Source organism: Tetrao urogallus (assembly GCF_951394365.1).
Source record: "Tetrao urogallus genome assembly, chromosome: 23".
Taxonomy (NCBI): domain Eukaryota; kingdom Metazoa; phylum Chordata; class Aves; order Galliformes; family Phasianidae; genus Tetrao; species Tetrao urogallus.
This window is the reverse complement of record NC_136836.1, coordinates 4,340,588-4,352,589: the sequence shown is the minus strand read 5'-3', so window position 1 is coordinate 4,352,589 and position 12,002 is coordinate 4,340,588. Positions and strand designations below refer to the sequence as shown.

Here is a 12,002-nt window from a genome sequence, read left to right as displayed (position 1 = left end):
CTCCCGCTCTCCCCGTGGCGGCGCTCTCCCGGTCAGGGCGGAGCGAGGCGCCCGGTGTGCGGAGCTGCGTGAGGTCCTTCGGAGGTCCTTCGGCTGTCCTCAGCCGTGGGGCGCGTGTGGGAGCCCCGGTGCTGGGCCTGCGGAGGTCGCAGCCACACCGTAACCCGAACCCGCGCGGTGTGGGATCCGGCTCACAAATAGGTATGACGGGTCTGTACGTTGTAGAACGTAAAATGATTTGTATTTTTTTTTTTCGTTGAAGTCAAATAACAGTCAGGTGCTGCCTGTCCTGAGGGGGAAGGAAAGGAAAAACAAAACAAAACTTCAGAGGCGTTTGGTCACGGATCTGTGGGAGATACGGACCTTTGTGGTGGTTCCCGTATCCCCAACGCACCTCAGAACGGAGGGAGCGAGAAAAGCGAACGCGATCTGCAGAGAGGCTGCGGGGCGGCCCGGCGCCTCTGTTACCTCACGGCTGCCCCCGAACAGAACCGGCCTTTGGGTCCCCGTCCCCTAATCGTGAACGGAGGCGGCGTTCTGAGGAGGGGAATTAAGAAAATTAAAAAAAAAAAAAAAAAAGGGAGCGGGAGGGGAAGCGGCGAACGGGAGCGGAGCCGCGCTGTGAGGCGGCGCCGTGAGAGGGGCGGGGCGGAGCGGGGCCGCGCGCTCACCTGTTGAAGGCCGCGCCGGCGCCCGAAGAGTGCGTAGCGACGTGCGCGCCCCCGCCGGCAGGGGGCGTTGCGCGTGCGCGAGCCGGCGGCGCCGAGCGGCGTGGAGGGGGCGCTTCTTCCTCCTCCTCCTGCTGCTGGGCCGGCGGCGGGGGGCGCGCACGGCGGGAGGCGGCGCGTGCTGGCGGCGGCGGCGGGGGCGCGCTCGGGCTCGGCGGCGCAGCGGGGGGATCGTGGGGATCGTTTGCGCCGCCGCTCGGGGAAGCGGAGCTCCGGCAGCGCGCCCCGCCGCAACCCCCCCCCGGCCGCCGCCGCTCCCCCCACCGCCGCCGCTCCCCCGGTTTCCGTGTCGGGTCCCCGCCCCGGAGCCAATATTCCCGAGATCAAGCGTTACGCGGCGGCGGCGGCGGCGGCGGCGGGGCCCGGGGCGGCCGGCGGGGCCGGGGGAGACCGCAGCGAGGCCGCCGCCACCGCCGCCATGGAAGCACTGGGACCCGGTGAGAGACGCGGGCGGGGCGGGGGTTGAACGAGGCCCGGCGGGGCCGTGCGAGCGCGGGGACGAGGAGAAGGAAGCGGAGGCCGCGGCACGGTGCCGCTCGGACGGTGGCTGCGCCGGCGCGGCCGGGCCCCGGAGCCGCTGCAGGCCGCTGGGCCGCGGGGAGCGCAGGGAGCGCTGCGAACGGAAAGGATCGGCGTGGAACGGGCCGCCAAGTCCGCGGGAAGTTTGCGGGGCTGAGCTGTCAGTGGGGCGCGGCGCGTCCTTGGGGGTGGGCGGCTGTGAGGCTGAGGTGGGCCGTGCCGGGTGTTGTGTCGGTCCGCAGCCTTTGGCTGAACGCTGGTGCTGTTCTGCATGCGGTGTTTTCCCGCTTGTGTTTCTTTACTGACGTGTGACTTATCTTGGTGCAGTTATTGGGGTGATTGTTAATTTCGTTGAAATATGAAACGTTTATTGACACCGAGGGAACTGGGCTTGTTTAGCGTAGAGCTGAGAAGGCTCCGGGGAGACCTCGTGGTGGCCATCCAGTACTTGAAGGGAGCAGATAAACGGGAGGGGAACAGCTGTTTGTAAGGGTGGATGGTGATAGGACAAGGGGGAATGGCTTTAAACTGAGACAGAGGAGGTTTAGGTTGGATATTAGGAGGAAGTTTTTCACCCAGAGGGTGGTGAGGCACTGGCACAGGTTGCCCAAAGAGGCTGTGGATGCCCCATCCCTGCAGGCATTCAAGGCCAGGCTGGATGCGACTCTGGGCAGCCTGGTCTGCTGGTTGGTGACCTGCACACAGCAGGGGGTTGGAACTGGATGAGCACTGTGCTCCTTTGCAACCCAGGCCATTCTATGATAATTGTAGGGGTTAGGAAGGACCTCCAGAGACCATCGAGTCCAACCCCCTGCAAAGCAGAGCCCTGCCACTCTGAACTCTGCTGTTAAGATAGCGGAGGTTTCTGACAGTCTGCTCTGCAGCTGCACCATGCAGTGTGTCCACACCAGCTGCCTGCTCTGCAGGATCCTCTTTTGGCTCTGTAGAGTACTTCCTGTCTGAAGTAACATCTTGAGGTGTCAGAGCCTGTAAATGTCACACAGTGGAAGAAATGAAGAGAAATAGTGCGTATGAACCTCATCAGGCTGATGGGGCAGAAATCCCAATAAAATCAGGGTGGTCTGCAAGGAGGCTTTTAGCTTATTCTCCAGAATCCTTTGAGAAGTAACTCTAGAAAGGAGAAGGTTGCACTTCCTTTCGTCAGTGCTGACCTCCTGACAGCCACGTCTGCCTGCAGAACTTGTCAATACGAGGCAGGAAAATGGGTAAATATAGTTGTCATTTAATCTCTTGTGGGAGGTCAGTGCTTGCACTTACTTCAGGCTAATTAGCGCAGGATTAATGGATCATCTCTCCCGTATCCAAATAAGCACTGCAAACTTTGATTGCCCTTGATGATTCACACTTGTCGAGATAGCTGTAGCTTTTTGAGGTGCTGACTGCTCCCTGTGAGCAGTTCAACTGTGCTCCTGGCCTGGTGGCAATTACTTATGCAGGTGCAGAGGCAGCAATGCATCGTGTGGGACGTCTGCACCCAAACAGCCACAGTGCTGCAGCAGCTTTGGCACGGATGTGTCAGTGGGCTCCAGCTGCTCTGAGCCATTCTGCTGCCAGCCGTTCTGAGGTCGGTGCCCTCGGGTGGAATTTCAGTGTGATGGCCATCGCTTGGCTTATAAACCCGAGTGCAGGAGGCTCCTTTCATTTGGTCTTAGCTTTAGTTCAGGATTGTGTTAAGCTTATTGTTGCACACTGAGGTGTACCCAAATATGAGTTTCATCCTCCTACGGCTTATCTGCTTCTCTTCTCTTCTGGTATAAGCTCTGAGCCCTTGATTTAAATGGATACTGGCAGCTTGACACTTTTGATACTGAACTTGCCCTTAGTTTTATTGTTACTTCATTGCTGCTCTTTTACTCTGCTTTGCTGCTCAAGAACAGAGGGAAGAAACACTGATCACGCTGCGTGCTGGCAGATACAGACAAAAGCCATGAAAAGATCAACTCTGCTTTAAATGCAGTGTGGGTTGTGATAGATTGAACAACAACAGAAAGTGTTTAATCTTGTTAATATGGTATCTCAGATCTTAACACTTCGAGGAATTTACCTGAAGCCTTACCCAGTGACCAGCTTGCAGGGAGTGCCTTTTTAAGCCTCTCCTGATTTCTTCCTTTGAACTCCTTCTGCAGCCCAAATTACCTTTGCCCAAATAAATTACCTTCTCCACACGTGTTAGGAGTCTGTACCTGTCTGTATGCTTGCTCCATTGCTCTTCAGAAGAAAGCCTAAGCCATACCTCATTCCTTTCATTGTGTTAGAACTTGCAATCGGGTGGAATTCTGCTCCAGGGGAGAAGTGTTTCATTGTTAATAGAAGCGATGTGTTCATGATGTGAGGGAAACAACCCAACTGGTTTTTTAGCCTGGATCCAATGTGGAGATATGTCTTAAGTTTGGATTAGAGTAAAAGATCTACCTTACTCATTTCTAGATTACAGCAACTTTCAGGTAGAAATTGGGAATGTATTTCATCTGAAGTTTAAGCCCATAATGAAAAGGTGTGGCTTTTGGCTGGTTCTAGAAATGATGTTAGTAGTACAGTTATCTTTCCTTATATAAGAATAGATAATATATAAATGTGTACGTTCCATCTGGGGACTCTGTCGAGTTCATAAACCACAGTTTTGGATAAATGTCACTACAATTCAGAGAGTGAATTGTGGCATTAACCTACACACATGTGCTTTAGGGAGCACGTTTTTCACTTGGAAGTTGAGAGCTGCTGGGAGGCCGTGGGCCGCTTGGAATGCTCCATCTGCAGGTGGAGGAGCTCTTTAAGGTTCCTTTCCACCGTGCCAGAAGGACGTCAGCTGAATACACCTGAAAAGATGCTGCACTGAGTGATAGTTCTCTTCTGTATTTGACTTTGCAGGGCCCCCAACAAGCCTTTTCCAGCCCCCCCGTCGCCCAGGCCTGGGAACTGTTGGGAAGCCCATCCGCCTCCTGGCCAACCATTTCCAGGTGCAGATCCCTAAGATCGACGTTTATCACTATGACGTGGATATCAAACCAGAAAAACGACCCCGAAGAGTGAACAGGTAGGATCTGCTTCATGGTCATGACACAGTTGTGTCATCTGTTATACAGAGATGTCTGTTAGCAGCTGAGGTGAGGGAGTTCTGCTCATACGTTGATAGGAGTGTTTTAGGTGTTGGTGCCTGTCAGTGGAGCCCCAGTGAAGAGCACCCCAGCTCACCCCAGGGCAGATGCTTGTATTTGCTCCTGTAGGTGAACAGTTCTTCGGATGGCGCTGCCTGTACTGTGTGCATCTTTTCTGACATCAGAGAGTTCGGACAAGTGCCTTGCATATTTATATTGACACTTCAGTGTCTGAACCTGGAGATGACTTACAACAGTCAGCAGCAGAGACTAACAGTGTGTTTTGGTGCATTGTAACTTCTCCTACCTTGATCCGTTATGAAAACATAGAAAAGGCATTTGAAACCACATCAGACCATTGCTGGATTTTCCTGTTCTCCGACCTAACCTGCTACATCCCTCTGCAGGGAGGTGGTGGATACTATGGTGAGGCACTTCAAGATGCAGATATTTGGTGACCGGCAGCCTGGATACGATGGGAAGAGGAACATGTACACTGCACACCCGTTACCCATCGGCAGGGACAGAGTGAGTGTTACTGTGAGCAGCTCAAACCTTGTGCAGGAAACTGCCAGGGTGCCATTGGAAGTGTTTTTATTGGCAGTGGGTGGTGGTGGTGTTGTTACAACGTTGTTTAGCAGTGTAATGTAATGTTATGGAAGTCTGCTGCAGTCCTTAACAAAAGCTTCTGCTTGGCTTTATCTGGAAGGTGGATATGGAGGTGACGCTTCCAGGAGAGGGGAAGGACCAGACTTTTAAAGTGTCCATTCAGTGGGTGTCAGTCGTCAGCCTTCAGTTGCTGTTGGAAGCTCTGGCAGGGCATTTGAACGAAGTTCCTGAGGATTCTGTGCAGGCCCTGGATGTAATTACCCGGCACCTTCCCTCCATGAGGTGGGTACTGGAGGTGTCTGCAGAACTGGTCAGTCTTGTCTCTGTCTTACATTTCTGTTAGCTACCTGCTGCTGCTCTGCTGTTGCCCCTTCGTACTGCAGAAGGGTTGAGGGAAGCTGTTGTGTAATTCAACGCCTGCATTACAAATCTGCACTAGAATAGGGATATTTGATCTGAACTCAAGACTTGTATCTGCTGGTCGTGTTTCCAACTGGAATTTGCTATAGGCTTTCCAACTGCTCTGCTCGGGTTTTATATGCTTGCCACGAGTTAGCTCTAAAGTTCTGGTGTGCCACAGAAGCGTGTCTCAAACACCCAACTTGAGGAAAGTCTGTGGGAAAGGGATGCTCAAATGAATTATTTCCTTTTTCAGGTATACTCCTGTGGGTCGCTCCTTCTTCTCCCCCCCTGAAGGCTATTACCACCCACTGGGGGGTGGCAGGGAGGTCTGGTTTGGCTTCCACCAGTCTGTCAGACCTGCCATGTGGAACATGATGCTCAACATTGATGGTATGTAGGCAGTTGAGTCTCATTAGTGTAATGGAGTTTGTGCTGCTTCTGAATTAAATACCCTCTTCTTTTATTGTAGTATCAGCAACTGCTTTCTATCGTGCTCAGCCTATCATTGAGTTCATGTGTGAGGTCTTGGACATTCAGAACATCAATGAACAAACCAAGCCTCTGACAGACTCCCAGCGTGTCAAGTTTACCAAAGAAATCAGAGGTAAAGGCTTGTTCTAAAGCCACTGCATTGAAATGCTGTCAATTTATTGTTGTTGTTGTGAGAATTTACGAGGCACTTGGGAAGTTGACCTTTCCTGTTTGCTCTCATCTTTCCCAAAGGTGATTCCCATGTCTGATTCTATTTAGGTGATTTTTATTTTGGGTTTCCAGGTCTGAAAGTAGAGGTTACTCACTGTGGCCAGATGAAGAGAAAATACCGAGTTTGCAATGTTACTCGTCGACCAGCCAGTCATCAGACGTAAGTATGCCAGCACTTTGTGATGAGTTTTAAGATCTTGGATCGTTTTGATTTGTTATTTGTACAAGAAAAGTTGATTCTGAAGGGGAAAGAGCTGTGTGGATTTGAAAGTGCGTTCAGCCTTAACAGGACAGAGAAGTAATGTGGATTTAGGCACCTGCTTTATTTCCATCAGAACAAGAAAATAGAAGAGTTGTCAAAGGCTATAACTTTATAAATAGCTCTGATGGATTGAAATGCTATCATTAAGGAGAAATCCAGAAGCTAAGGAAAATAATTGTTTTAAGCATTTCTACTCTGGATTAACTTTCCGCTCTTCTTTTCCCCTTTCAAGATCTGAAACAACAACAACAAACTAACCAGAGCAAATATCCTTTGTAGGTTTCCCCTGCAGTTGGAAAACGGGCAGGCTATGGAGTGTACAGTAGCTCAGTATTTTAAGCAGAAGTACAGTCTGCAGCTAAAATATCCTCATCTTCCCTGTCTGCAAGTAGGACAGGAGCAGAAACACACATACCTACCGCTTGAGGTGAGGACCTGACTTGCTCTTGCATTGTGTTGTCCTTTGTTAAATGCTGTGGTGCCACTTTCCACTGTTCCTGTGCAGGTGTGTAACATCGTGGCAGGCCAGAGGTGCATCAAGAAGCTCACAGACAATCAGACATCAACCATGATAAAAGCGACTGCGAGATCGGCGCCGGACCGGCAGGAAGAAATCAGCAGACTCGTAAGTGCAGCTTTGAGCTGACAGCCTGCGTCTGTGAGCGTGACTTTGAGAAGCACTGGTGCATATGTAATGATAACCAGATGAGCCCAGAATTGCAGAAGATCAAAAACTCTGACTTCTGTAAAGTAAATCCTTTTAAACAGAAAAGCTGTTGCAAAGAAGACAGAGCCAGCTGAAACGCTAGGTGCAGTTACACAGATACTTCTCTTGTCACCAGGTGAAAAGTAACAGTATGGTTGGTGGACCTGATCCATATCTGAAGGAGTTTGGTATTGTTGTCCATAATGAAATGACTGAGTTGACAGGCAGAGTTTTGCCAGCGCCAATGCTGCAATATGGAGGCAGGGTGAGTCTTCCAGGTCTTGTGAAATACCTTGTTCTGAGGGTGCTGAAATTCATTAAAGGTTCCATGTTATCTTCTCACAAGGACTGCTTTTGTATGAACTCTGGTTGGCTGTAGACAAAACCAGGCAGCATTTTATTTTTAATTTGCCTTTGGTTTTTACCTAGAACAAGACTGTGGCCACACCAAACCAAGGTGTGTGGGACATGAGAGGGAAACAGTTCTATGCTGGCATTGAGATTAAAGTTTGGGCTGTTGCCTGTTTTGCTCCTCAAAAACAATGCAGGGAAGACTTACTAAAGTAAGTATTTTCCTCTTTATTCAGGATACCTGTTTCAGGGTTTATTTTCCTCATATTTTTGAAAGATGATATGCAGTGTAAGTTAATGATGCATCTAACAGTAAAAAGAGGAGATGATAGTTCTGCAGCGCCTTAAATGTGTGCTGCTTGGGAGGAGGCTTAAACAAAGTTCATAACTGAATTGGCTGGCCAGGAGAGCAGCAATTCCCTTACCACTGAGGTTACATTTCAGGTTGTGGAGACTGCATTCAGATTTTGTCTAATGCTGTTTTAACAGAGAACTGATGGTGATCTTTTATTCTGAAATCTGAACTACTTGTAATTGATAGAATGTGATTAGTAGAATTAACAGGAAAGTGGAAGGTGGTGAAAAGACCCGGCTGCATCCACTTGTGTTTTATTCACAGGAGTTTTACAGACCAGCTGCGTAAGATCTCCAAGGACGCAGGGATGCCGATCCAGGGCCAGCCCTGTTTCTGTAAATATGCCCAGGGTGCAGACAGTGTGGAGCCCATGTTTAAACATCTAAAACTGACTTATGTTGGCCTGCAGCTGATCGTGGTGATTCTACCCGGCAAGACACCCGTGTATGGTATGTAGAAGCTGTGAAGTGTCAAGGAGTTGCGTGGCAAGCGGGCATCTCATCATGCATTCATTGGTAGGAGGGAGACAAAGCAGGCAATGCCTTTTGTATTGTATATACAATGCTCTAATTGTATTTTGGAGATTGGATTATCAGTCCTCAGTGGGGTTGAATCAGTAGTTTAGAGTTGGAAGAGACCTTTGAAGGTCCAGCTCCCCTGCAGTGAGCAGCAGCATCCATAGTTCAGTCAGGTTGCTCAGACCATGGCCCTGAACGTCCCCGGGGCAGGGCGTCCACCACACCTCTGGGCAGCGTGCTCCAGTGCCTCACCACACTCAGCATAGGAGAACCTTCCTCGTATCCAACCTAAATCTCCCCTCTTTAAATCTGAAACCGTTTTCCCTTGTCCTCTCACCACACGCCCTTTGGAACGGTACAAAGTGCTTGTGCATTCCTGAAGAGCAGGCTGAGACTTTGTCAGCGAGCCCTTAAGGGTTTGACCCAATGTGACACCTGGGGAAAAATAAGAGGAAAATGGTGGAACTGATGGCTTCGTGTAACTGGATCCATTGTCCTGTTTTCTGTCCCAGCTGAAGTAAAGCGGGTTGGTGACACTCTTCTTGGCATGGCCACTCAGTGCGTTCAGGTAAAGAACGTGGTGAAAACCTCACCACAAACGCTGTCCAACCTGTGTCTGAAAATAAATGCAAAGCTCGGAGGAATCAACAATGTGCTCGTACCTCATCAAAGGTAAGATGAGATTTAGTGCTTTCCTTGAAGTCTGAATTATCAAACAAAATTCTGGCAGTCTGTTTTGCTGCCTTTCAAAATAATGAGTACATTAGAAATACCTGCAGACTGAAGAGGGCATTTTCTTGCCTTTTCCTACCTTCAGTCTGCGTTTTTCTCTCACCACTTCCATGGCCATACTGTATTTCCTTCCAAACTGGAAGAGGAGTGAGACGTTGAGGTGTGGTAAATGCTTGTGAGTTTGTCTGCCTTTGATCCTTCTTTTTTTGCTTTCGCATTCTGTTTTGTCTGGAATAGATTGAGGCAGACACCTTCATCTTTAAAGACCTGGAATGGTTCTTGGATATGCCTTCCTTGGTTGTCTTTTTCTCCTTCCTCATCCCCCTTCTTTACGTTATTATTAAATAAACCCCAATCGTATCAAACAGGCCCTCAGTGTTCCAGCAGCCCGTGATCTTCCTGGGAGCAGATGTCACTCACCCTCCTGCTGGGGATGGAAAGAAGCCTTCCATAGCTGCTGTGGTGGGCAGCATGGACGGCCATCCCAGCCGGTACTGCGCCACGGTGCGGGTGCAGACCTCCCGTCAGGAGACCTCGCAGGAGCTGCTGTACAGCCAGGAGGTGATCCAGGACCTGACAAACATGGTGCGGGAGCTGCTGATACAGTTCTACAAGTCCACGCGTTTCAAGCCGACGAGAATCATTTACTACAGAGGAGGAGTGTCAGAAGGGCAGATGAAGCAGGTACTGTCTGATGATTTCTCGGTGCCTGTGAAGGGGTTGGCCTTGATGCTGCATGTGTGGGATGCAGTTTGCAGTTACGTTTTGTTTTCCTGCCTAGACAGAAGTTAAAGTTATCTTGGCTGATTGTGCTCCGTGTGAAGTGGCATTTATATCTGGAAGGAAAAATACTGCGTGTACTAATTGTTACATCTTCTGTGTCCAGGTAGCTTGGCCAGAACTTATAGCAATCCGAAAGGCCTGTATTAGTTTGGAAGAAGACTACAGACCAGGAATAACCTACATTGTTGTGCAGAAAAGGCATCACACCAGGCTGTTCTGTGCTGACAAAACTGAAAGGGCAAGTATTGTTGGGTTCTTCAGTAAGGAGGTGATGGGGATGTGAATGGGAACGTAGCTGTTTGGCTGATGGGGTGGAATCCATCTCACCCACTGGCAGTGAACTGATTTGTACAAACAGAAGCAGTTCTGTGCTGGAGCAGGCTTTTCTGTGAGACCAAAATAGCTGGTTCCTCCTGCTTTTTACTGCTCCACATCAGACAGTTTGTTCCCAGCCCCTTTTGGAGTGAGCACACTCAGTATCTCTGGAGCTGTAACCTGATTTTTGTAGTCTTTTGATTCCCAACACGAGCTCATTGCTCAGTCAGTTGTCTGTCCTGTTTTAGATGCATCTGTAAGGTTTGCCTGTGTCACAAATCCATGAGCCAACTAAGGAACCTTTTTTAGGAAATGTCTTCATCTTGTGTTTGCTAGAAGAAGATGCATCTGTGGGGTGTGATTGCAAACAAGGGCGTGAAGCCTGTTTCAGAAAGCCTGCATCTTTTCATATTCTAAAATACTTTATTCCACTCTGCAATTTTAATGGTGCTGGCAAGAATTTCATTTTTCTCTGGTCGTGCACCAACTGGATTTGGCGAAGTTCCTAACAATGAACCCACAGAGAACATTTTCATTCCTCCTATGTAAGTTACCTAAATTTCCCCACATCTTTCAGCTATAAATTCTCAGCCAGCTGTGAGTAGCACCTACCTGAGGAGGTATTTTTGGATCACTTCTTAAGGAAGGAAAAAAAAAAAACCAACCAACCGAAAAACCCACGGGCTAATAATGAACTTTCCACATTAGGTGGGTAAGAGTGGCAACGTACCAGCGGGCACCACTGTGGACAGCACCATCACGCATCCCTCTGAATTTGACTTTTACCTCTGCAGCCACGCGGGAATTCAGGTAATGCTGCAGCTCTGCTGTGCTCAGGCTGTGGGGCTGAATCCTGACTGCTGTCCTGATGAGTTGATGTTGCTTTCATTTCTAGTTTGGCACATGTAGAGTTGCAGCAGTTCAGTGAGTGCCTGCTTGGCGCTTGCACTTAATTACTGCTAGAAGGAGCAGCGTCCAGATACCTCCTGTGATTTTGCTGGTGCTCTCTGGCTGAACTGTCATCTCTTCTCCACAGGGAACCAGCCGGCCCTCGCACTACCAGGTCCTGTGGGATGACAACTGTTTCACTGCAGATGAGCTACAGCTGCTGACCTATCAGCTGTGTCACACGTACGTGCGCTGTACGCGATCAGTCTCTATTCCAGCACCTGCATACTATGCCAGACTGGTGGCATTTAGGGCTAGGTACCATCTTGTGGACAAGGATCACGACAGGTAAGGGGCTGCACCTCGCCGTCTCGGTAGCCAGACAGTGGACCTGAATCACAGGCTCAGCTGCTCACGGTTCTCTGTATGTGTCTGCATTTTTACAGTGCTGAAGGCAGCCACGTGTCAGGACAGAGCAATGGCCGTGATCCTCAGGCTCTGGCAAAGGCAGTGCAGATCCACCACGATACTCAACATACCATGTATTTTGCTTGAGGGCGTTTGGGAAGATGAGGCAAAGCCAACAACTCGTTCAGTCCTGACGTGTTTTCAATGCCTACTGCTCTAGCTAGGGCCCTTTCTTTCAGACTGCCCACTACCAGCAGCTCTGAACGGTCGCACTGAATCTGGACTGCAAACAATGTCTGATGCACCGACACAATTGAGCCATTCGTTCCGTTCTTTTACGTAATAGAAATTCACAGACTGTCTTTTCTGATGCATTGGACTGAATTTTTACCTCAAAGCGCAAAAGGCCGATCACCCCGTTTTTAAAGGACTTGGCACGAAAGGTTTCTATGGAATATTTTGCTAGCGATGGTCTTTAGGTTCCCTTCTCACCCCATGAGTTGATGGTGACGACTGATTCTCCGTCCTCACGCGCTGCTTAGTGACTGCGTAGTATGGCGAAACTCCTCCAGTTCGATGTCATTGTTCTCTTGTGTGGGGCCATAGAT

The 12,002-nt window shown here is 49.6% G+C and overlaps 1 protein-coding gene across 2 annotated transcripts; it reads left to right on the top strand.

The window, feature by feature from the left end:
• Positions 1-1,146: 1,146 nt before the first annotated feature.
• On the top strand, positions 1,147-11,541 carry LOC306954884 (protein argonaute-4; the record flags this gene model as incomplete). Of its 2 annotated transcripts, none has more annotated exons than XM_079546084.1 (18): positions 1,147-1,165; positions 4,137-4,302; positions 4,771-4,891; positions 5,073-5,254; positions 5,628-5,764; positions 5,844-5,978; positions 6,149-6,236; positions 6,618-6,765; positions 6,844-6,963; positions 7,181-7,309; positions 7,474-7,607; positions 8,015-8,199; positions 8,781-8,940; positions 9,369-9,684; positions 9,887-10,021; positions 10,807-10,908; positions 11,135-11,334; positions 11,433-11,541. In XM_079546084.1, the coding sequence occupies 18 exons, from the start codon at positions 1,147-1,149 to the stop codon at positions 11,539-11,541; spliced, it is 2,586 nt and encodes an 861-aa protein (XP_079402210.1). The 2 variants fall into 2 exon arrangements, with proteins under 2 accessions (XP_079402210.1, XP_079402209.1); XM_079546083.1 differs by having other exon boundaries at positions 1,147-1,189.
• Between the last annotated feature and the right edge of the window lie 461 nt (positions 11,542-12,002).